A 26,325-nucleotide genomic window follows, 5' to 3' on the forward strand; every position below is an offset into this window, starting at 1 on the left:
GAATGACATGAAATGAACAATTAAAAAAAATCCATGATTTTTTGTATGCCAATGGCTAGCCCTACTGAGATGCAAATATTCATGAGAACCTTGTGCTCCTCACAAAAGATGACTCTCACATTTACAGTGGTTGAACTGCAAACCATAATATTACATTCAGCTGGTATTCCTCAAACAATGCAGCATACTTTAGTTGTAGTGTTTACATTGTATCCTTTTCTATCATTACTTTTCTCCATTTGTGTAAATGTTTATATGCAGTATATTATGTCAATGTGTAAGGGTGTACAAGAACTGACCAGTTAGCAGGCATTTGAAACTTATTTAATTACTATTAAATGTTTCAAATACAAAACCAGAAAATGCCTTTATATCAAGGAGTTCATGCAATTCATAGCCCTGTTTATTAACTTTAGCCTTCCATGTATTTTGCTATGATTTTCACTTTTTATTCTCTGTGTTGAACAGTATCCTGTAACACACAAACTAATGACTATATCATTGATTTTTTGTAACGATAATTACGTGAGAGATCTAACAAATGACAGAGGTAAACTCTGCCAAGGATCACTATTTTGACCCATTGAAATCGAACCTTAGATTAAAAAAAAATAGAATATATAACCACAAAAAGATTATATATATTTAAAAATCCAAATTTGAATTCAAAAGCAAACCATAAACTGCCCTGAAAACTTAAACAGAGATCCTGATTACTTTCATTACACTAATTTCATGACCCTGTTTGTAAAAATATAATTTTTAACCATGTTGTCTTGGCAGTCAGTGTAATCTCTTACATATTATACAAATGCAAGAAAGTACCATCATCTCCAAAAATAAGGAACCACAAAATGTCCATAGAACTATATGAATACTGAAAGAACTATTAGATACATTTAGTGTCAATGTCACCATGAGAAAAAATTCAAAACATTTACAGAACTATTAAATTGCTTCATCTGCGCAGTTACATTTCTGTAAATACTCAGAATTAATATAGATGACATTATTGGGTTATGTTGAGGTAAAGAATTCTGTTAATCTGTTTTAACTTAATTCTTTATCAGTGCTTGTGGCTCCAGTATAATTTCATCAGACCAATACAAAAGACCACTAAAATGCAAAAGTTATTACAAAAGCTAGGAAAAAGTTTAGCCCTTGAAGACAAAACTGAAAGTTTTTTTTTAATTCTAGTTTAGAAAAAAGAAAAGCATGAGGTAAAAAATTATAGCATGTTGGTAAATGTCTAAGAGCTAATAATGGGGTACTTGCAGAGGATGAAAATTATATTGCAAACATCTTGAGAAAAAAAGTTAAACAGGTTTCCACAAGACATTATATTAATCTTATATTAAAGAAGGACCTCAATATGGAAAAACAAACATAACTCAAGGACTAGGGTAATTTACACAAATCACATGGCACAAAAGGTACCGTGGCACTTACAGTACATGTGCTCAGTGTGTTCAGAGGAAAGAAGCAATGTCTTCTAGTTCTGAGCACAGTAAATAATGAGGTAATGTAATTCAAATTTTGGATGCTTAAAAGTATTTTGAGTTGAACCCATTTCACTATTTCAAGCTTGAAACCGTACGTCTCGGTCTTTTGTCTAAGATCAAGTCCAGTTTGGTTCCAGGGTCAATTTGAGCTGGAGCCTAACTCCCAGGCTCAGGGAGGTACAGTAGAGTACATCCTGACAGGGCGCACGCAATTAAAAGAAATAAAAAAATAAAAATAAATCGGTCGCTGAAATGGATGGATTTTTCCTTGCCTCGTCTTTGTGGAACCGATCTGCCCACTACGAATCGCTAACGTCATTGAGATAGGGGACTAATTTGAGCGCTTTAAAAAGATTCGTCTTTCCCTTTCGAAATCTTTAAAGCAGTAATGTTACTTATTGTCCCTCCATTGAACCTTAGTTTTATTTTTTTAAGTAATCAAACAGTGAGGCGAAAAGCTAGGCTGTTAATCTTCAACTGGTGAAACAGACTCCTCCAGCTTGCAACGTGGTATCCACTTTGTCTCGTTTCCTAGCAACCAAGGACGCGGGGAGCTCGTTTCTTTGGTGCGCGACTGCGAGTTGTTCTGGAATCTTGGAGGGACAAGACAACGTAATTAAAAACAATAAAATGGAAAAATCATCAAAAGACTGTCCCGCAACCCTTTCTTCCTTATCTGCATTTAGCTACATCCCGCCGAGAAGAACTGATCCAAAGGAGCTTACTTATTTCAATACTAAAACGGAGGTAAAAAGTGCATTTCAATCCACATTTTTCACGTTGAGTAGTGTAGAGTTTGGTTAGTAATTAATGTTATGTAGCCTAAATGATATAAAACTTAAACTATTGAATCTCCGTTTAAAAAGCTTTTAAAAATGCTTCGTTGCATCAGATTATAATTTGATTAAAGTTATTGAAGTGTTTTTGATATAATCGATATATTTATTTTATCGAATGACTAAAAACTGACAAATGCTAATATTTAAGACTTATGAGAAGCACCCTTGATTCTTCAACAACAGGCCCGGGAAATCTTTACGTATGATTGCTTGTTTCGGCGCACTGAGGGCTATAACGAGAAGCTACACAGAGATGACCGAGAACACGCCAAGAGCCGAGGGCTGCACATGCACCAGGAGGTATGTGTTAAAGCCATATAATGTTTTCAATCCACTCTATACACGTATATCTGATCAACTTCCATGCTAAACTAAGTTTTATAGCCACTGTATAACTATATTAAACGCTGATCATGTTTGTTAATTGAATATATAAAGTGTATCCTGAACCTGACATCTTTATAATAAGTTGAACAAAATATTATTTTATTGTACAGGTTTGATAATTGCTTTGTGTGCCATGCACAGAGTCCCTACTAGAGTTAAACTTGAATTATGAGACAGTCAGTCTGAAACGTAATTTTTTTTAAACCATATATTCTGAGATTTGTAATGAATTATGCTTACAGAATATCCATTAACAAAAGATTTCCACATGGAAAAATGTGTCCTAAAGAAGAGAAAAATGCGAAGCAGTCCAACACAGAAGTGGATTAGAAATGATTAAAGCAGGATACTGTTAAATATAAGAATATAACAATACCTTCAAAAGCCAATATCACCAAAAGTTCTCCTTCCATCTTCTGAATTTGATGAGTAGTGATTACAAGGATACAGCAGTCAAGGGGAAGATCAGCTTTGGCTGGTACTTTATCAGCAGGTATCGCAGTGAAACTGTAAGGCAGATTTTCAAAAACTTGACCATATCAACTGCCCAAATTTTAGCTTGTAGAAATAACAGCTTAGTGCTCATTTTTCAGGAAACATCAAGATCTGTACCGGTTCTGTCCTCTTCGGAATATGGAAGACGTTTGCCTCTTGAGATATTTAAGCCAGGACGGCAGTATGTGAGAGTTGGACACATCCGCTCTGAATTTTTCAGTAAAAATGGAATCCATCATTCCGTTGAAGAGGGTTATGGGTCTGTTACTCCTGCATAAAATCTTCCCAACTGGCTCAGGATGTCTCAGAAAAGCATGAACTCATGATTGTAGCAGATAATCTCTCCAAACACTTTAAATATAACATCTGGTGAATAATGTAACTTGGTATTGTTTTAATGAATGGAACAAAAATTGAGCTGAATGTCAAATAAACCAATTACATAAATGTTAATTCAGAGTTGTCTTTATGTTTATACTGCGATCATTCTCAACTTACGTTAGTTCATTTGATATTTGCAGATGGAGCATTCGCAACCACTAACTACAGTATATGCTCTTGTGCCACCTTTTCAGAGCAGAAACAATTTAATCATATTAACCAGCTGTATTGAAGTTTTATTTTTTATAAAAAGGTAAATTAACCTAAAGACACTTATATACTAAGGAAGAATAAGGGCAATATTTTGGAAGATCATCCAAATTATTATTTGGAATGAACACATTTTAAAACAAAATTTCAGTCAAAAATATTTATGAGTATTTATTTTAGATATTTTGTTCAGATTATTTATATTTTAAGTGATACTCACTGGAAAAAAAACAGAAAGTAGAACATCAAAATTTTAAGCACTGCTCTATTTCTTGTATTTCAAACATGCCAGAAGAATATGAATAAAAATCCAAAATGTTCAACAATTGTGCCTTTCACAGATAATTACACTTCTGTTTGAACTGCACAACATTGTTTGCATTCTAGGGACAGTGTAGATGTATGAATATTTTAGTTACTTTAAGATATTGTATTTTATGACTGTTGTAGCCCAGTTAATCCAAGATAAAACATACTGTGACTTGGTGTTGATGTGAGAGACGTTACTGTAGTACACCAGGAATTTGCAGCCTGTTGGCCTTTCCAAAAAGACATGATGTCTATAAATAATGTATATAATTATTTCTTTTTATCTGACACTTTAAAGTGCATCTTGTGATCATGATAAGTTTCACATTAAATTTAAATTCACTCATGCCTAGAAGTGTATCATTCATAAAATTAGATTGTCTTAATATTTTCCTTTAAACATTACAGTTCAAATAATGTTTACAAGCCAACAGAGAGTATTTTATGATAATTCACCAGAAATAAAAACAAATCTTTTCAATGATGGCCTTACCACAGTGTTATCTTCAATTATATATGACAATCTGAAAACAGATAAGAACTGTTAACATTACATTGTTAAATTAACTTTTTATTAACTGTTAAATAACACTGTCTTTTCCATCTTATTTAATCTGTGAGTACTTTTATGTTTGGGTAGATTTATGACATGAATATCCTGTACTTAGCATAAAAAAATAGCAAATTTTCCCCTCATCCCAGATTTTTTTTCAAGTGATAAAGTTCAGAAAAGTTCAAATACATACAAATTTTAATGAATAAGTTTTACAAAACAATGGCATAAAACATTAAAACACATTTTTTATTTTTTTTATTTTTTACAAAACTGTTCCTGGCTTTGTGTAATTACCATCTCTGCAAATCCAGAGTACTCTCAGGGTATGCCACTGCTTGTGAAAAAGAAACAGAACCACTTGTAAATACATCCAAGATTCGTGCATCTAAGGACAAAACTGAACTATATACAGATATTGTGGTTTTGATGTTATCAGCCCCTGACAGGGCCAAGCAGATGGCCTGATATGCAGTCAGATTGTACTGTTCAAGGCATTACATTACCTTGTGAAAGTGATCTGGGCATTTCTGTATGAACAAAGTAGGTTTTTAGCTCCCCTTTTCCCTTAACGTTGATTATTCCCCGGCATGTGCACATGTATCCTAGGGTTTGTAAGATCTTGCTTGTCTCTTCTGTAACCTTTGGGGGAAAATATTTGCAACAATGATAAAACTTCATTTAAAATGTTATTATGTCATTAATAGTCCCATTTTAAAGTCGACCATCCAGAAACACTGTGAAGTACTTACCTGTGGGATGTAGTTACATGATCTTAAAATGCATTCACATATTCATGCAAATGAAATTAAAAATTAAAGTATGGCACTAGACAAAGCTGAAGCAATCTGAAAAAAGGCAATACAACTAGTGTAACTGCATACATACATTTAAGATAGTAATGAAGTTGCCCTTGAAACCTATACAAAGTCATGACAGAAAAAATGAATTAAGAGTGTTCTGTGATGCCATTAAACTGTAAGCATAACATTAGTTACCTGTATTTTTCCAAGCACCCCAGTGCTCTCCATTCTGCTGGCCACATTCACTGTGTTCCCCCATATATCATACTGTGGCTTCTGAGCGCCAATCACTCCAGCAATCACAGGCCCGTGATTTATCCCTATCGTGGAGTGGAAAGGACAAATTGCCACATTAAAAAACAGCATCAGCAGATTGAAGTTTCAATAAGGCATCTTTTTCAGCATAAACACAAAATAGAAGGAAACTTAAGTTGACTATATATTTGAGAACAGTTTTTTAACTATGCACCTACCTACTCTGAGCTTGAAATCATTGAAGGAATGTCTATTAATTACGTCAAGCTTTCCCACCAGTGCAAAGGCAAACTCCACCACTGTACCGATATGCATATACTGCCTGTCGTGTTCCTGAAAATGAAAGAAACAGTTTGACATTTACTTGGAAATTATGTCATGACTGGTTATACATAGTTACTTATTATAAATGTACTGTTTCCACAGCTAAGTGAATCACTAGAATTTCTGTCTTTGATTTTCATAGGTTCTCTGTGATTGGTAATTGAAGCTTGGTATTCTTGAAATAAAACAAAATAAAAAAATGCTGGATTGTTCATAAATGTTTAAGCATTTTTTTCCACAAGAACCTCTTTATAGAAACATATTGATTAAAAAGTGATAGCACACAGGGAGGAGAAACTTTAATAACAAACATATATGATATATAAAACTGTAGTATGAGCATTATTCTCTTAATAAATGGGGAATATTGGTTTCATTTGGTACTATTCTTTCATGATTTTCAGCATGTTTGACAGTCAACAGGTTACAGTACATCACATCACCTATGCCAAATAAAATCTATAATTGATGAGGTAATTTAGTGCATAAGCAAAAGTCTCAGTCACTGAAGTGAACGATCAAATGTTAATCGAAATGATGCCAACCATTTGATCAATATCTAAAATCAATTTAATGTTCTGAAAATACACATGCACAAAAATGGTAATGCTTTTGATGCTCAGTATATATCCATGCTGTTGTATCAGTGTATTGTCAATACAAAGTAATTTTAGTTTTCACAATAATATGCAGTAGGTATACAAAACATATGACTGAGTCTAATAAGTTTGTTGTTTTCCAGAATGACAGTTTTCTCCTGTAGCATGAGATTATGCCAGGAGCAAGGTGATTTGTCTGAAGATGCTTTGTATGCAATATAACTGTTTCAACCTCTTTCATTGTTTTTAAATCTATTTAAACTAAACCTTGTAGTTTTCATTCCCACTATAATTTGAATAATTCACTGATCTTTGAGGTTAAAATGAGGATGAAGATTTATCCAATATATAGCTGGGACGATGTTTATTGGATTGTTATATGATTATTTATGGATTTAGTAAATTCAAGAATAAAGCATTCTTGCCATACACAGTGTAAAAATATAACATTCTCTTTGTTGTTGTGTTACTTTTCTAATCTTTTCTTAAATAAGATGCCCTTTTATCTTTATAATATATATTGACATCCAATATATAATTAGTTATCTTTGTCTGAGTTCACTATAGAACCTCCATTATGAAGGTAAAAACCTTCAGCACAAAAGAATAAGTAAAGATTAGAGATATTAACAAAATATCTATATGAAATGAATAATTAAGCATTAATTGACAACCACTTTCATTATACTTTTACATCTTTCACATAATTTTTTAATTGAGAAATTTACAGATATTCCTTTATTAAATAATTTTAACCTTTTCTTGCTATGAAAATATAATTACCAAAAGTCTTAAGAAAAGGCCCTTCACAAAGAAAATTGCTAATGATATTGATTTGTAATGTGTAGATTACTGCCTCAAGGGACAGGAGCCAGAATTTATTTTTGGCTTTGCAAGCTAAACGTATTCACATCCTTTTTAAACTTTAATTCAGTATAATAGATTTTCCAAAGGTTTTATAATATGTGCTTAACACCACAGGTTCTGTTTATTTAAATCTATAATTGAAATTACTCATCCTTTGCATCTATGGGCTGGAAAGGAAATGGGAGAATTAGGAGCTAGATTTCTCAATTTTACAATTCACAGTTTTACCATAAGAAATAATTTTAATAAGGACAGTTAATGCATAAAAGGTAGTAAAGTGACATTCAAAATATAGATTTGATAGCACAAAAGGTCTATGTAAGCATTAACCACAGCTGTGTTTGAAAGTACAGTCATGATGAGAAGTAATTGCAGGCAAACAGACAAAGATCCAGTGTAAATGATGGTTATTGAGATAAAAATCCATTCCTCTTTGTAAAAAATGAACTATACCTGTGTGTATTCTTGTCCTGGAGTTGCATTCAGTCCTGTTGCTGCCATATAGGTACTGCCTATCGTCTTGATTTTTTCCACTCCACTGAACTTCGGCTTAGATAGCAACTGTTAGAAAGCCATTTAGAATGTAATCAAATACGGCACTATGGTCTGATAATGTTGACAGTGCTGTTTATTCTTCCTGTCTGATGTTCTGCAGAGAATTTATATTCTAGTTTTAACAGCCTTAATGCTTTCTCTCCTGACAGAAGATCAGGACTGAATGGTTACTTCTGCCACGGCTGTTGAATTTTCCAAATGAATTAGTACATTCTGTCTCGATATCAACAGCACATGTTGCTGATATGTGAGTATTCTTTTGTAGTATTTTAAAATATAGTCATTTGTGGATTGCAGTGCAGGAGTAAATAAAACATTTCCAACTAATTATTTTACACTTGAGCTCAAAAATCAAAACAATAGTTAATGTTACACACAAACAAACACTGGTATAAGTAAAAAAAACAATTCAAATACACACAAATACACATTTTTACTGTAAACTTGAAAGATGCATTTCATTATAGAATGTCAATGCTTAAAATGCTATTAATTCCAAAATAGAAAAGTTACTATAATTTAATTATGTTTTGGATAATACAAATTGTGATTTTTTTAGATAATTCATATAATGTGTGAAACAACAAATTGAGACATGAACATGTAATACCTCATCAAAATCTGCAATAATCTCATTAAGTAGTCTCAGGCACTCCAGTCCTTCTTTATTGACATCAGATTCCGTATAGAATTCTTTAAAGTCCGGGATTGAGGCAAACATGACGCAGACTAAGTCATAGGACTGATGATATAAGTCCTGGGAACAAATGCGTAATAAATAGGCCTTTACTTAACTACAAAAAATGCAACATCAAACCACTACAGTTCTAAATAGCCTGGAGTACTACAGTACTGTATTTATTTGATATATATACTGGAATTGTCAATTATTATTCATTGATTAACTTCCACACTGGAATTGTCAATTACCATCATGTTTTCATTACCATCTTTTTTACTAGCACAGAAAAGATATGGACATCTTCATAAAATGCACATCTTCCTGAAACACATTGGCAGGACCTCTGCCTCTATACATGCCCCAAGAACCCAACAGCCACATTAGCTTCCAGTGAGAAAGCAATGTAGCTCTCACTGATGATAGCAGTGAAGGTCTGTAGACACCTGGCAAACCACAATGAGTTCTGCTGTGCAACAGACTAAAGATCCCCAGACAGACTCAGTTGCACACAAACCTGGAGGTATTCAGCCAGTTTGGCAACAGAAGCTCATAAATTCTAGCCATGGCTACTTAACATAACCCATTGTAATACTGTATGTTAGATTTCAGATCACTCACGAAATGGTGTTTTTAATGCAGTAGTCTCAAGTTCTTATGGAAAGGGGTTCCATTTTATTGTAGCTCATTAAATCTCCCATTTACTATTTTCACAGTGACAATCAACAAAACTAAGTCATATAGAAATAAATTAGACGTTTAGAAAATCTACCATGGACTATAATTTCACTATTGCTATTGCAATAATAACAGAACTGCTCACAAAAGAAAATAAATAGGTAAAAAAAACACATCACATACTAAACAAATCTGTCAATTTCTGTTTTAATATAATTTAATTGGTTTCTGAGATTTTAAACACAGATGAATATGTAAATGTTCTATCTTTCAATATATATAATAATTTAATTCAGTGTTATTATATAATCTCTGATTCTACGGATTAGTTGTTACCTCGTTTTTCCAGTTGCGAGCCAAGAAATGCTCAGCGACATGGGCGGGGAGGACATTTTCCAGAAGCACCCGGTTCAGGTTCTCCATGGTCTCGATCTCCTCACATTCCTTTTTGAATTTGTTCTTCCAGAGGAAGTCTAACCTACAGTAATATTCATTCTGTTACAAGAGGACACAGAGGTAAAGAAACAGTAGGCATCTGAGCACCTTGCTGCGTTAAATGACAAAACATCATGAACACACTCACTCATCCTCCAAACAGTCCAACACTCCTCACTAGTGGTGTTACTTTACATTTACATTAAATAATATATTCAAATATTTCAGGTTTTTTTTTCCAAGTATCGATATTTATTAAAAGATATTTACAGTAAATGTTTGCTTTATTAAGCAGAAATTACGATTACATATAATCACTTAGTTTTTGAATAATTTTACATTTTAAAATGAAAGAATTTACTGATATTGATAATTTATACAATTTAATATTAATTTGAGAAAGAACATTGAAACAATGTTCTTTGAATAATTAAACCTAAGTACAAGAAATGTCTATTCATTTTTTTATGTGGATAAGGTGTGTTAACAATTTAAAAAAAGTTTAAATAATATACAAAGATACATTTCTGTCTAAAGTAATAACAAAATTAAAATATAAAAATGAATTAACATTATTCATTATAGAACCTGGGGTAATTCAGGCAGGCTAGTGTAGCACATTTTTAATACAATGTTAATTTAAGAAGAGGGATTAATGGGTTTTAAATTATTATCATTGTAAAAGTGTACCATTTACTCAGTACTGACTCTTAATACTATAGCCAATGGAGCTGATGTCTTAGGAGCTAAGACTAATGTGATTCATAATTAATTCACAACTCTCAGAAGTGACTTTGAGGTTTCTCATTGCTAAGCAATGGATGGATTATATTGAGTTTAATAATGGTTCATGTATTAAAAAGGTACTGATATTTTAAATTAAATTAGAATGTTCTAAATTCACTGTGGTTAGCAATATGTAGCATTGTTGTAGCTTATGATGCATTTTCCTATTTTTTTCTCACAATTCCTCCTACATTCTGTTTAAATTAATTAACATTATTGTTATCAATTCAAACATGATGCACAAAATCATTTATTGCAGAACTCATTATTTAAAGGCTGATTTTGGTATACAGTGATCTGGCCCAAATCAAAGTTTTTATTTTTACCACGGTCACCGGAGATTATTATCATTGAATTACATTGCATTAGTAAGATAGTAAGATTAGTAAGATAGAGACAACTATTGGTTCACTTCACTGGAACTGTGGGTCCTAATAACCATGTTTTACTACTCTTAATTTTCTTTTTTAGTCTGTTTTCCAACTCAAAACGTTTGGTCTAGGTCAGTATACTGTATATTGAGACATGATATTAGTCCCGTTAATATTTTAATGCTATATATATATTTATGGACACATGTGAAGGTATTCAGTGATTCTGCTGAGTTCTAAAATAAAATTGACTAGTAATCGTGTTATGAGAAAAACTTTCACTAAATCTAAAGTGGAATTTGATGGACCCAAATAATAAAATTCCTCACTGTCCAGCCTGACCACTAAATATTTCCAGTGTAAAAATAAAGATAATGAGAAAACAACTGTGACTTTGCAAACACTTCTTTATAAATGCCTCCTGATGCTTCTTTACTATAAAAGCTGGCATTAAGTCTCTAGGGAATCCTATTCTGCATTTATCTGGCTCTGAAAGAAAAAGATTGATTATGCTATGAAGTGAATGTAAAACAGGATCCACATCATCAAACGCATGCAAACAGCTTTATGAATTGCATTTCAGAAAATGGTGTTTGTTTTTAGGGACCTTTTTTAGGGCTCTTTCTCAAGAATAAATAAAAAATAGAACTGTACTTGCTTCTGCAATGATGCAAGCTTCTTTTTTAAGGGACTTTCAGAAAAGTACAAATTTAAAATCAAACCAAAGATGTTATTAGATTTTAACAAAAGTTCCCTACACATGAAGAGATTCACATCATGAATCACTTTCTTCAAATTACTGATACAATTAATAAAAAAATAGCACTCACAATTAATCAGAACATAAAGCACTTCTTTGTACTATTACAGCAACATTCATTCCTTTTATTTCCAGCATTTCAAATTATACCTCTCAGTGGGAGATGTTAAATTCTCACAGTATGATGAAATGAAATGGAAATAAAATGTCATCAGTACAAAGAATAGAAAAGAAATTAGGCTACTTTTCTAGCTTTCAGATTTTGTTATTATATCTATTTTTGATCTATTTGCAGGACATAAGTGAAAACATTTGACTTGAAATTGAGTGCACGATACCATATATACCATACTAAATGTTATATACTGTACATAAACGTGCCAGTTAAGTCATTAAAACAATATCTCACCTGCCTAGCCAACACAAGGAGTGTAATGAAGAAGATAAAAAGAGAGACGGACCCCATTGTCTTTAGGTCTTTAAGAACACCAGGCCTGGAAAGAAAATACAGTAATATATAATTTAGGGAGTGATTATGGGCTACATTAAATTTAAATCATTATGTGTTACTGAAATCAGGAAATTAAAAAAATATATATCAAGACAGACATCTCTATTTTATTTATTCACAGAAAACAATAATGTACAGTAAAAATGGTTTTGGGAAGTGAGGTGTTACAGTTTTATGCATGTTATGTTGACTGCAAGCAGAGCATACTGTATGTCAGAGACAGGGCTGAGTCACGGGGGGCGGGGTGTTTTGCCACTAAGAAATCACGGACTTGATCGCACCTGGAAATACCAGCTCTCTGTGCTCTCGAAGCAGTCGGACGTTGTCTCTTATTATTTTTTATAATTATTTTTAAAAGTGAGAACCAAAAAGAAACCTAAGAAAAGCTAAAGTGTTTAGGGAGTGTTTAGGTTTTTGACAGCTTGCTCCGATAAAATGTTATAAAGTGTTAACAAGGGGAGCAGGGTCGGGACGCCGATAAATAAGAAGACGGTTAATGATCGTACCCGGACAACCGGAATCGACTGAGAGGGGTTATAATCACTGCGCCAAAAAGGGAATTAGACTTCTGGTGTAAAGTTCTAGGTGCAAAGCCATCTGCCACGCTAAAGGTGGCATTTAGAACTGTGATTTATTCTTGAGGAATATTAGTATTAGCTGTAAAGGGGTCTGAGCAACTAAAGATTCCTCTGTATGTGAAATACTCAGAAAAGATGTTGAACACATCTAACCTGCCTCGTTAGAAAATGTTCCTTTACCAGGTAGTGGGGCTTTCTTGCAGCTTCTAATAAAACATAAAGGGCAGCCTGTATGATGCCTGAGCTGAAAGATATGAGCAGTAAATATCAAACAGTCACATTGGTTGAGGTTAATACTAGGCCAATGCTTTTCATTACTGTTGAATTTCCTTTAAGGGGTACGCTTCCAATGCAAAGCATAACCTTTTCACTTTGATATTGGTGTATTTTACCTTAAACATTTAAGTCAACAGTCATATATGTATCTTTTATATTTTAATGTTTATTTTTCTATGACTACCTTTAAATGCTTCTTATGCTGACAAAAAAAAAATCTATTTGCAGTGAGTCTTCAAAGAACATCTTCTAAAATTTCCCTGAACAAAACAATGGGCTGACTGCCCTTTTGAATTACTTTAACAGATTCCCTGCTCTCTTACCTAACCGTAATATAAACAGTGGACTTTGGTGTGAATGCTTCACTAAACCCTCACAACCTATTCCCCGTTTCAGTATTATTGCTGTTAAAATAATGTTTATAAAAAAAGTATATCTAGAAAAGTACCCGATACTATTACTCATCACCACTGTTGCAAATTTATGCCAAATTATTTCAATTAGAATGAATAAAGAGAACAGAAAATAATTTCCAAACCCAGGAAAAATACTCATAACCCCTGTACTTTTCTTTCGCCAATAAGAAAAATAATATTGCATCTACAACAATAATACATGAACCCCCATAACCCATCAGCAATAAAGAGAATTTGGGAAATTTATTGTTTGCTGGGATCTCAATTAAAACCCACAGTCCCCAGGATAGACATACCGTAGAACGCCAACAATGAAATACCCTAAAGTGCTCAGTTTACAGTATGTCAGTTGTATCTCACAAGGCATATTAATGAGAAATGAGGCCCTGAGGATATATGAACATACTGTGGACAACAGTTTGTTTGTATCTTAGTGATACAAAGGATTCAAGGGACTATGAAGTTATGGGAGTAATGGAACTCTGCCTAATATTAAGCACAAAACAGCCCCAGATAGTACAGTATTTTTGTTAGTACACAATGGAGTCTCAATAGTGAAATATCAGCAGTATTTGTTAGATTTCTAATGCAATTTTAGAAATTATTTAATGCACAGCAGCTATTATATTGTATACATATAAGTAAGAATAATCCCCTTCATATTTTGGGGGTGTTGGGGTACAGCATACATTCACTATAAAAATATATAAAAACAAATACTGTATACAATACAATAACACATTAGAAAGCTGATGAATACAGTTGTTCTATAAGTGTAATAAGCATTTAATTTCATTGTATAGCTTTAGGAAAGCTACAGGCAACCATTACCTTCTGTAAGGCAAATAAAGAAAGTTCAGATTGCTTAGTGCTCCAATTAGAAAAATACTAACAACAACACTGAATACAAGTTTGGGAAAACAAGTATGACTAGTTGCTGTTAACAAATCAGTGTATTCAGTATAAGTAAGTTATCATTCCTGTTTATTTTTGTAATATGTTTGCCTTTCTTTCAAAGTAATGAATTAATTTACTGAGTTTGTTTTTTTCACCAGATCACCCCTGGTAATCAACCAATGTTCCAATCATAGTGAAATCTGTTTGATTAGTTTAATGTTTTATTAGATTAAGAGCTCTCACCTTATCATCTCCAGACATTTTTGTTGGGTTTACAGAAGCCAGTAACCTTGGTTTCTGGGTAAAATGGCCCTGGTGTGAGTGTGTGCATATTTTTGTATGTGTCTGTCTGCTCGGCAATGGACGGGGGTACTGTCCAGAGTGAAACTTGTCTTGCTAACATTGCAAGACAGGATAGGCTCCGGTTCCCCTGTGACTCTGAATTGGATAAATCAGTTAGAAGATGGATGAATGGTTAGCTGCAATGTAAAATAAGCATAGCTAACTGCATGACTGAAATGTATCCAAATCTATACATTTAGGCGCACACCTGTCTCGTGTTCCAGTAAATATGCTACGCCACCATTTTGAGAACTGGCATTGTTCTGCTGCCATCTTAGTGAACACAACTAAAAACTCTGATGTAGTGGAAAATGGCAGACCCCACCTCCCATGGCATTACAGTTTAAGGTGCAAATCTAAGTCAGAAATGCCATATTCATGTAACCTGTTGACCCAAACTGCTTGCAAACGATTTATTTTGTTGATGGTATTTTGGTTGTTGTTGTAGCTGCCATTATAAGAGAGCTACAGTGGTATGTGATCTTGTGATCACATCATGACACACTGACATCATGAATGTGTTGTATCATTAATGCATGATAGTAGCGTCTCATAATTGTGTTGTAGCTCTACAAAAACACATGGTGACTATAAAGGAAAAGAATGAACCTGGATTTTACACCACTATAAGACTTTATATGGTAAAAAGTACCTTAGTTTTTCTATTATGGATATTTTACTCATCCAAAGACCAAGTGTAGATAGCTCCTCAAAAACTACTATTACTATATCAAAAATAATATAAGTATGTCCTACCTTTCCAAAATCTCCGTTTTATACAGGAACTTGCTATATTCGTCTAACACAGAAGCATGAGTTTGAAGGATGATGACATTGTAGCCAACCACCGCTGCCAGCATGATTATCATCTTCAGCTCATAGTTTATTCTCAGGAACACCGAACAGGATATCAGACCAAGAATACAGCTGTATATGAAATACTAATGGGAAAAATATAAGTACAATATAAGTGACTCCAGACACTCTACAGATATTTTGTTACTATGGTTTTAAAATATTTGACTCTACAGTTTTTATTTGTTATTTATCCTATTTAGTGTTTTTCTAGAAGGGACAGCAGATTTATTCACATACATTGCAGGACTTTCACATTTTTTAGTGTTCCCTGAGTTAATAAGAAAGATATTTAAATTGTCTAAACTTAATCCTAAGTAGTTAGGAATTTACTAAAAAAACAGAACCTGTTCCTATAGTCTGGCAACAAGAGACAACTGAGCCATCTTGTTAGACTCTTAATCCTGTGGAATACGTAATACTAAGGTATTATTTCCAATAATTCCAGGTTAGATGCGAATTCTCATTTCTCAATATAATATTTTCACAGATATTAGTTGACACTTTTAACACAATAACAATAGGATTCCACTGACTTTACAAAAGTAGCTATATTGTTAATGTCACAAGCTTTATGCAAACTGTAAAACAAACTTTAAAAAAAAGTTTTTTTTTGTGGTGCTCAAATACCTATACTGTACAACCGAAGGGACCTATGACTTTTATATTATTATGCCACTCTTGGAAGCTATACAAACTAAGCACGTGCAAAAATTACTTTGCATCAGATTTCAGGTGATTTTGTGTCTGGAATCCTGTTGCATTCTTTTTATGGAACCTGGACAAACAAGTGCCTGTTTACTGGTCTCTGAGTCCTAGATCCCATGTTGTCCCAGCTCATCCCACAAATATTTAATGGGGCTCAAGTCTGGTGAATTGGGCATCCATGAACTAACTGTTTCGTCATCTCACTGATAAGTGAGCAGCATGAGGATGTACACTGTACGAATATGAAGGACCTTTTCCTTCCACTACACAAAAATCAACCAGGATTACTTACTGGAAGATAGAAGTTGTTCTTCTCTATGACTCGCAGTGCTTGGCCATTGGAGTAATACAAAGTTTCATTTGAGGTGTTAAACATGGGAACTGAAGTTGAAACATTGTCCTCTAAGAAGAACTGGTGATGAAAAATAAAATAAAAAATAAAAATTAGTCTAGAAAGCTATAAAATAAATGCTGATCTGAAATGATACATTAAATGATAAATGCTGCAGTTGTAAAGAGAGCCAAAATATTGCAATCTTAACATGAACATGTGTAAACCTATTAAAGTTTTTTCTTTGGAAAAAAATACACTATTAAATTCTGATTTGCAAAGACAACTGATATTATGAGTAGTGTGAATTTGTGAAACACACATGTATAATAATTGAATTATTTGTGTTCTATAGTAATTCCTATAGTAGTATCTTCTAGTTCAGTATTTCACATTTTGTTTTAGTTTGTTTTTACTAACTGAATGCAAAACTCTGCACTTCTTTAGGTTAAACATAATCTGCCAGGTGTTTACCCAGTATTGAGTTTTATCTTAATGTTTTTCAATTTCATTTCTAAAGTGTTTGCTAATCCTTCTATTTTAGTAAACTGCAAACCTGACTAGAGTACTAACTATTCTGAAATCTAGAATAGGGGTCTAAAATCTGTAATAGACCCTTTCAGTACTCTTTCAGTAAATCACATCAATTTGAGTATGTATTCACCTCCTTATCTGTATCTTGTTTTGCATTTAATAAGCAATTCTCAATGCAGGCACTCACATTTCCCTGAATTCCTACCCTGTTTAATTTAATAATTTATTGTCTTAAAGAAGCCTTCTAGAAATCTACATGATAAAATGATGTAATGTTCTGTATGTGTAGCTATTATTGCTGCTGCTTGTTCAAGGAACAGATCCCATCCAGAGTGTAGGTCTGCCTTCAACCCATAGCTTGCATGGTTAGGCTCTAACCACAACCCTCTAAAGAAAAAGTGATTACTGAAGATGGATGGGTGTAATAACTTGGTATCATAATCTTTGAGATCATCCGACATTAAGATTGAACTCTGTCACTTCATGGTCAAGACTGAATCTGTTACAGTGGTACTGTATAATCCTGGGCAGTTTCTATAGGAGGCCAGTCTTTTTGGGGTATCATAATTCACCACTGTTTATAGGAGGTGCTGTGCTAAAATAAAGATAATAACTTGATGTTAAGATTCTGGACATGTACTGTAGAACAATGTCAAAGTGGTTTTGAAATAGATGGATTTTAGTATCATCTTCCTTGAAAGCTTGGTCATACTGTACAAGCAATTCAGATGGACCCTGTGTTATAAACAAGTTGCAGGTGGCAGTTCGCTTTGAAAAATCTCTGAAGCTGTAAGTACAATATATTCTCACTTGTGCTTTTTATATTCTGTAACTGTTTAACTTTGAGGTGTCTCTATCCCACTGTTCAGTGTGTGACTAAACGTTACCTGCTTTAACTCTCCTACATTCAGGATCAGTTATGAGCTGGTAAAAGAATTCTAATGTTATTCATCTTGGTAAATTGGACTTCATAAAACAAATCAAAAGAGCCGTGGTAGCTCAGACGGCAAGGGCATCTAGCTCCTACCTGGAAAGTCCTGGGTTCAATCACAGGTAGGGGCAAGCGATGTAGTTTGCTCTTATTCCTTCCAGACAGCTCCCAGGACCTACTTTCCAAATGAGTACCGGAGGCTAATCCTTCTGGGGGTAATAGGCAGGCCGGAGCGTGATGCTGACCACATCACTTCCACCTCCAGTGTCGGATGGTTGAGAAAAAAATGGGGGCCTCTATGGCCTAAAAAAGGTAACTTAACCTACCTGAAACTAATCAAAAACCTTTCATGGCTCTTGCTCTTTGCGAGAATTATACATTATACAGAAGGGTAAATCTTTGAGAAAATTCTAGTGGAATATGTTTGCCATCAGCTCATGCCAGAGGTCACTTAGCTAAACTATTATGACCCCCAAGAAGGTCTATAAACAGGGGTGGGGGCACCGTTGAGCAGATAAATTCTTAGCTTAAAAATCTCCAAGGGTGCCCTGTTATGGTTGCAGTTTTCAGGTTTCTCCCCGATCATACCTTGTGTCTAGAGTGAAGGCAGCACTGCTAGTGTTTGTGCCACAACCCTCTGAAACAAGCTTTCATTACTATATTTTTTGGCAAGAACTTTAATAGGATATTTATTTTTGTATTACTCCCAAATTCTGAAGCCTTTAGCTCTGTGCTCCTCTTCTAACTCCAAACCTGCTGAAATTATGAACTGGTGAAAAGATCATTTGTGTATTACTTTTCTTTAACATTTCTTTAATTTAATTAATTTCTTGTATTTTTCTTTGATTTTCATTTATGTATTTACACCTTTTCATGTTTTTGTTTAGGGGTGATCTTTTTATGAAAACTGCTTTAGAAAAATAATGATTTAAGGATGAACAAGAGATATAACCTTTGAGTATTTACAGTACTGAATGTACAGAAATAAAAAAAAAGTTAACCTGGCTAACCTAGATTTTGCTGTTTCTTACAATTTTAATTTTGCTTTCAGATTTTCCAGTCAGCTGTCAAATCCACACAAAACTGAAGTAGTGAGCAAGAAATTCATTTTTAAAAAATTCAGTTGTTTTTCTACTCATTATGAGTGACAGATGGTGCCATGTGAAACATGAATGTCATACACCTACAGGGGAAGATTGTATTTAGAATTTTAACCAGAGCCACTGAGTGTCTGTCAGACAGTCAGGTCAAAAAAGAGACCCATTCACAGACAGATCTTTATTTAGCCTGTGCTCTGAATCAGACTTGTCTTTGTACACAATTCTGAAAAGCTGTTACAAGACATATGGAAATACTGAGGAATTGAATGTACCTATGTTTCAGGTATAGACAGCAAAGCTTTTTTTCCAAGGCAATGGTAACTTTTTATTTCCGTCTTCAGCACAAAACCTTGTAGTTGTACAAAACTTTATAATAGATGACCAAACATGGAATTAAGTTTACAGTGCTGAAGCATAACCAAATAAATGACAGAAAAGGATTCTTATTTTGGGTATCTGGAAAGGTACATAAGAACAAATAGAGTAAAACTATTAAAGATACTTGATTGAAGCCCACCTGTCTGTAAAAATAGGTTGCCCAGAGTGTGAGATGTTTAAACAGCAGACTGGTCCACGTAAAACCAAAAATTCTCTGCAAGAGACAATGTCCTGAGAGGCAGAGGGTTACTACCATGCTGGCTCAGGACAGTCACATCAGTTCTTTTCAGACTGCAGTGGCTATAGCATGAGGAATTCTAGGAAGACAATCACTTGGACAATTGCAGCCATCTGCATGAAAATGAGCTGCTAGTACAGAAACTGATCAGGGCAAACAGTGTCTTCTGTGGGTCATAGGTCATCTGATGTGGCATCAGAGAGAGTGATGGAGTTTTATTCACCAGTTATGCTGCACTGACCTTGACAGACTTGATGGAAGAGAAAGTGTTTGGAGACAGTGATTATTATGTTGTATTATTATGTTTACCATTTAAGCAGTGGATGTAATGAGAGGAAGTATCCCCTTTAATAGATAATTATTAATTCTCCTTTTAATCTCCTTGGATAATTTGCAATAACAGAGAGTGTAATATTTCAAACTGAAAACTAACTTAAATCCATTAGATCTGAATATTGTTTCCTTTGTACATAAGTAGAATTAGCCAGGAAAACAATGAATATTGGGTGAACAAAATCAGGATAACATCAAATATGAGCCAACATAATGGGTTCTCGCCAATACTGAATGCTCTTATACAGTATGATATTGGAAAATGGCTACTAAGATTGTAACAAGCAGCCTAGATATTTCAGTATCTGGTACTGTATATTGTGAGGCTGCTGTGGTTGAATGTTCCCCGGCTGAAAATAAGCCATACCGATATTTCCCTGAATCATTATTGGTCATTGCTGAGGGAGCTAAGATTTTGCTAGATTTAAAAAGGGGCTCTGTAATTTAATCTTTCCCCCCTAATGTAGACAATCTGAATCATAAGAAAGTAGAAAACAAGAAAATGACAATTGTCCCATCTAACTTGTTGGGTGCTGGTAGATAAATTTTAAAGAAGATAGTATTGGCTTTGTCAGCAAACTACTGTACATCATGAATGTTCTTTTTAACAAGACATGGGCTAAGTGATTTTATAGTGTATGATCTCTCAAACTGAATTTCAGATTTATGTGGATATAATACTCGGGGCCTTGAGATTTGTTTATCTAAAATGCATCTAATACCTGTATCATTTCTGAGTCTTCGTTGCTGCTATTATTTAAGACCCTTGATCAAGATACTTCAGTCAGATTGCTTCAGCAAACGCTCTACTGTAAATGACTCTCCAGGTTGTCATTGTAAATGAGAATATTTTTCTTAATTAACTTACCTAGAAAATAAAAAAGCATAATATAAATATAAAAGAAGTATAATCAATATATATATATAGAGAAAACTTCTTCAGGATAAGGACTGTTGTGTATTTCTTTCTCAGTGATCACCTGAGTGAAACATTTATTTAAGCCATAAAACAGACTTGTACTATATAAACTTCCAGAGATATTACAAAATGTTTGAGGGGACATCATTCCAGGTGGAAATTGACTGTGGTCTTATTACTGTATCTCCCTGTCATCATTTCATCTTGTTTCCTATTATTCCTGAGACACTTCACTTCATCCTTTACTGTCCTTTTCTGCTGAAATACTGAAAAATCTTTAATTTAGTCTCCATTGCAATTATCATCTCGGTCTCTTAGACATTCTAGTGCAGTATCTTATGTGTACTTATAATTCATATATACAGAATATGTTTCATTTGCTTTTCTCTTCATATTTCTCTTAGAAACCATTTGGATCACTTTTTTTTTGGCGTTTTACAGTATTTGGGATAAATCTGTGCTTTAAACATAATCCCTTTACCTTCCATTCTCTACTGATTCCGCATACATCATATCCCATTCTACGTCTCTTAAACTAAGTCCTTTATAGTCTGCTTTTCTGAAATTGTAAACCTGTGTTGGACTTGAGCTCTCTCGATGGTTTGAAAAAAACAGATCGATGTAGTCATTCCTCTAGTAGGAACTCCGCCAGATTGAGTAAGGGACCAGTCATTAGGCACGTCAATTTCAATATTGATATTTCTCTGGTCCAAGATTAAGCATTTTACTGCTGTAATCTTGCCTACTTATTTTTATTTTGCAGCTCCTATGTATTCTTTGTTTATTGAATATATAAATTCTGCTTTAACAGTGAATTTGCATTCTAATGTGCATTAGTAATGTATTTGTTTAATCTTGGAGCATATGAAGAGTAAATTCTCCACAGCATTTTAGAATTGCTAAAAGACAAAATGAACACATAAATATGATACAGTAATGACAGTTCTCTAATTTGAAAGAATAAGATGTTCAGATTTGCAAGCTGGCATTTATTCAGAAGAGAAACAAATAAAAGGGGTCTTGGTTTTTTCATTTCTACATTGGAGTCACTCAGCATTATCTTAGGGAAACTGGCAATTTTCAAAAACTATTTTTCAGGAAAAAAAGAATTTTGTTTTAGCTTATACCCTTATGATGCTTGAACCAGTTTTTATTCTCCTGACTAAATCCCTGTTGTACCACACTGGCTTTGATATTTTTGGTTCAGAAATGAATACAGTCATGAATCATATATTTGACAGACCGAAGGAGATGAATATCCAGTCTCTGGCATCCACAGCATTAAAAAAGTGTATGTCTGATCTAGTTCTGGTAGATATATGGTGAACAGAGATTTTAAATAAATCATATTCTATAATTCATTATATATTTTTTGTGGTGCACAATGCAGAAATACTACCATCTTGCTATCTGATTACAAAGACAATTTCTGAATCTGAATCAGAAACCAATTTGTTTTTCTAAATATGCTGAATAACATTTTCTGAGGCTGCATGGTTAGAAAATAAATTCACTTATCAAACATATCAAATTTGTTATGCATAGATATAATGCAAATTATTTTAATGGAAATCAAGCCGTAAACTTACTAGATTTGAGCCTTGGTAATAATAAAAACATTGTTTAGATATTCTAGCTATTTGATATGCAGGGGGAGAATTGACCGATCACATACAGATAAACCACCCAAATCTGATCAAGGTATAAGGTTTTTCTAAACTTTTTCTTTACCTAGTTGTTCTCCTGCAGAGGTAATTTTTCCATGGGCTCCCATATCTCACAGGACGCAATTCAAAGCATGACAAAGTATAAATCTCCTACTGTTAATGGCATTCTGAATTTTATCTGCCCCACTTAATTCCTCTTTTGCTTGATAAGTACTTTGTTAGGGGATGTTAGTAATACTGGTAATGCTTTATTTGAATGTTTCTACATAAAGACTTCATTCATAATAATTTGTAAGTTATAGTGCTTTGGTATGATGCAATGCTAAAACAAATGTCTTGACCATTTAGGTAGGTGTAGGTCATTTGCGCATGTCCCTGTAAGATGAACAGCGTTTGGGTCCATAAACCCGCCTGTGCCTTGTGTAAGAAAAGGAAGAAGAAAACAACCGGAAAGCACTGCCTGTGCACCCTGTGGGAGACTCCATGAACCCCTCTTCTGCTCTTTAGGGAAAAAGGATCATATCCCTTCCTTTAGGCAACCAGACGCTTAACATGATTATTTTAACATTTTCTTTGTAGTATTCATTTTCAATCGTCTGTAGAAAGTAAATGAAAATTGTACTCATTCTGTCTGGGACTTCTGTCCTCTCTTCAAACCTAGAGAGGGGTAACTGACATTTTTTGTTAGAAGGGGGAAAGTATACTAAGATTAATTTTAATTTCACCCCAATATTTCTCCAATTCTCAATTCTCTATAAATGATCATCCAGTTTTCCATTCTTCTATCCACGCAGTACTCAGTACCAACTTTGGGTGGACTGAGAGCATGTATACCATCTTCCTTATCCATATCACCCTTTATTGCAGAGTTAACATATGGTAACTATTTTAAACATTTCACCATATTTGTATTCAGATGTAAGATGGCAGTCTGGAAACACTGGCTTTCTCTTATTTGAACCTGTTCTTAAAACTAACAAAACATTTCTTCTTGTGTGACTGGAATGTATCTATTTGGACTTATTTAGTAGCTTCCTAAGGCAACTTATTTCAGAAACAGGCCTTTTCAAAAGATTGAAATAATTTATAATTACCAGACATAAAAAAAACAGCATGGAGTAAAATATCGGATTTAGGTGGTTAAAGAACACCTTTGAAATATACTGTGCTTATTTTACCATCAGAGACTGCATGTTGCATTCTGAATAAAAATTAACTAATGAATGATTCAAATCCATGGTGTTTACTGTACTTACCATATTGAATACAGCCATTATTAATATTAAGGCAGTTGTTGTCATAGTTAGAGTGATCCGTGGCCAGGGTTTGTTGGCAATGATTCCAGACGATCTTAGAATCCAAAGCAAAGACGTAGAGTCTGTTTTGCTGCATTGCTGAACAGATGAGAGAATAAGAAATCACACTGCTATTTTTACTCCCAGGTCAACCCCTAAGGCTCTAATTAAATGACATTCAGAGCACCGAACAGTCGCATACTTAGTCTTCAGGCATCCGAGCACACTGCACCGGAGGAAATGGAAAACCGCCAATTTTGGCGTTATCAAAGACGCTATGCGTTGTGGATTTAATTAGATAAATCTGTCATTTATATCTGTGTGGTGGAACATCTGGTTCGGTAAACATCTTACTTGAGTTAATTAAGACTGAGAGAAGCCACTACATGTTTGTCCTTATATTTATATGCGTCTTTCATATGCATGTGACCATTAAATTAATTTTAATTTGTTTTTACTTTCAATAGAATTATTTTTAAGAACTTAAATTTTATGTTTTTAAATAAAATTATGTTCTTCAAAGTAAATTATTTTTAATTTGATTATGTTGGAACTGAGTGTGCATGTAAAGAATCCTTCTTCAAGGATCATCCTGGACATCTCAGGTGTTTGTGTTTTATTTATAGATATACAGTACATGTAAGGATCACTGTAATATGTAATGCAAAACATTTTTCAACACAATTGCAAATACAGCAGCAATTTCAAACATTCAGTTTAGTGTATCACCTCTGACAGTAAATATATTAAAATCCCACTATGTATGAAGAAACACTGAAAAGTATGTAATGCAATTTAACTGAGATGTTATACATGATAATGATAATTTCTTACTTGGATGAGAAACTAAATAAATTATCTTAAGCTATAATGAGTTATATATATATTATCTGTATATTAATTTTTCACTGTCTGATCCTTAACATATTTTATAAGTAATGGGAAAAGCAAGCTGAAACATTTATGTGTTTTTACTAGCTGACCTGGAGCTGAAAAATCTAGAGTAGAAATCTAAGTAAACATACAGTATTTAGCAGTGGAATAAACAGCAGCCAAATGCATTTAATAGACATGTGACCTTTATGACTAAAAATGTCCTTAAAAAGAGCTCCATATTCATTTTCAGAAAAAAAATAGGGGAAGGAAATAAAATATACCACCTTTAGAACAGCACACTGTGGTAAAATATCAAATGTAATGTTTCATATGCAGTTTTGTTTCAAAAACAAAAGATTAATGTACAGTATATTAAGATTTCTCTAATTATATCCAGTTTTATAATAAAACAGACTCCTTTCAAAAGACTCTAGAATGGAAATATATTTTTGTAAATATTTCTATTTAAGAGTACTCCAGTTTCCTCCCACAGTCCAAAAACATACTGGTAGCTTAAGTGGCTTCTAGGAAAATTAACCCTAGGTGTGAGTGTGTGCATGTCTGTTTGTGTTTTTGTGTGTGCCCTACGATAGATTGGCGTCCAATCCAGGGTGTACCCTGCCTTGGACCTGTTGCTCCAGTTCCCCCATAACCCAGAATTGGAAGGAGCAGTGAAAAAAGAGATGGATGGAATATATTTAAAAATATAAATAATTCTAGGTGTATACAGTTTGTGTTTACAGTTATGAATACTTCATAAAGAATTCATGGGGCATACCATATTGAGGAAAGAACCTTTAAAACATAGGGAACTTCAAAATAACTTTCTTTATGTAAAACACCATGGGTTTTATAGTAAAGCAGTCCAACCCACGGTTTTGTGGAACCACAGAACCCAATGCATTCAGAACTAATAATTCTTCTCAATTCAAATTGGAGGAGGACACAATAAAAGACAACATACTGTATGAAACACCATAAAAGCATACTGTATGTATATTTTGAAACTGACAATATATTTCCTTTAGGTGCATTGAATGAAAAGCATTTGCAGTCAAAATATTTAATAGACAAAATTCAATTTAATGCACAAAATAAAAAACAGAAAAAAGAAGTGAATAATTTAAGCATTTACACAAGATCCATTAGCAATAAACTGGCATGTTATTTTTCTTGATACTTCAGATGCTTTGGCTTAATTAGGTGATACTCTTAATAAATTAAATTTGCATGTAAATTGTGCTTGATCTGATTTATGGTATCAAACAAAATGCCTTTTTAACAGCTGAACATGGTTGAGAGACCAAGAAAACCATCTGTTATCACTTCATGTATATGAGTATTAATAAAAA

At 33.6% G+C, this 26,325-nt stretch overlaps 2 protein-coding genes across 3 annotated transcripts in view; one reads left to right on the top strand and one right to left on the bottom strand.

Moving 5' to 3' along the window:
• Nucleotides 1–2,027: 2,027 nt before the first annotated feature.
• cfap90 (cilia and flagella associated protein 90) lies at nucleotides 2,028–3,676 on the top strand. Its single transcript, XM_088602299.1, has 3 exons — nucleotides 2,028–2,249; nucleotides 2,525–2,641; nucleotides 3,322–3,676. The coding sequence occupies exons 1-3, from the start codon at nucleotides 2,133–2,135 to the stop codon at nucleotides 3,499–3,501; spliced, it is 414 nt and encodes a 137-aa protein (XP_088458425.1). The 5' UTR covers nucleotides 2,028–2,132; the 3' UTR covers nucleotides 3,502–3,676.
• A 1,180-nt stretch (nucleotides 3,677–4,856) lies between these two features.
• The window catches only part of LOC148651655 (adenylate cyclase type 2-like), a 109,015-nt gene continuing 87,546 nt past the window's right edge, over nucleotides 4,857–26,325 (bottom strand). For both annotated transcript variants that reach the window (XM_088602298.1, XM_088602296.1), the window contains 10 exons: nucleotides 24,059–24,196; nucleotides 16,664–16,783; nucleotides 15,565–15,749; nucleotides 12,198–12,282; nucleotides 9,773–9,931; nucleotides 8,690–8,836; nucleotides 7,978–8,085; nucleotides 5,953–6,067; nucleotides 5,675–5,799; nucleotides 4,857–5,318 (listed from right to left, as the gene is read on the bottom strand). In XM_088602298.1, the coding sequence (XP_088458424.1) occupies nucleotides 5,166–5,318; nucleotides 5,675–5,799; nucleotides 5,953–6,067; nucleotides 7,978–8,085; nucleotides 8,690–8,836; nucleotides 9,773–9,931; nucleotides 12,198–12,282; nucleotides 15,565–15,749; nucleotides 16,664–16,783; nucleotides 24,059–24,196 (1,335 nt within the window). In that variant the 3' untranslated portion in view covers nucleotides 4,857–5,165. The remainder of the gene's footprint in view (nucleotides 5,319–5,674; nucleotides 5,800–5,952; nucleotides 6,068–7,977; nucleotides 8,086–8,689; nucleotides 8,837–9,772; nucleotides 9,932–12,197; nucleotides 12,283–15,564; nucleotides 15,750–16,663; nucleotides 16,784–24,058; nucleotides 24,197–26,325) is intronic.

Source organism: Lepisosteus platostomus, chromosome 12 (genome assembly GCF_059453375.1).
Source record: "Lepisosteus platostomus isolate fLepPlt1 chromosome 12, fLepPlt1.hap1, whole genome shotgun sequence".
Classification (NCBI taxonomy): Eukaryota; Metazoa; Chordata; class Actinopteri; order Semionotiformes; family Lepisosteidae; genus Lepisosteus; species Lepisosteus platostomus.

What these genes read in the sequence shown, in the direction of transcription:
- cfap90 (XM_088602299.1), top strand. Translation starts at nt 2,133, where the DNA reads ATGGAAAAATCATCAAAAGACTGTCCCGCAACCCTTTCTTCCTTATCT. An exon ending in ATTTCAATACTAAAACGGAG is followed by an intron (nt 2,250 to 2,524) that starts GTAAAAAGTGCA and finishes CTTCAACAACAG; the next exon opens with GCCCGGGAAATCTTTACGTA. An exon ending in GGCTGCACATGCACCAGGAG is followed by an intron (nt 2,642 to 3,321) that starts GTATGTGTTAAA and finishes CTCATTTTTCAG; the next exon opens with GAAACATCAAGATCTGTACC.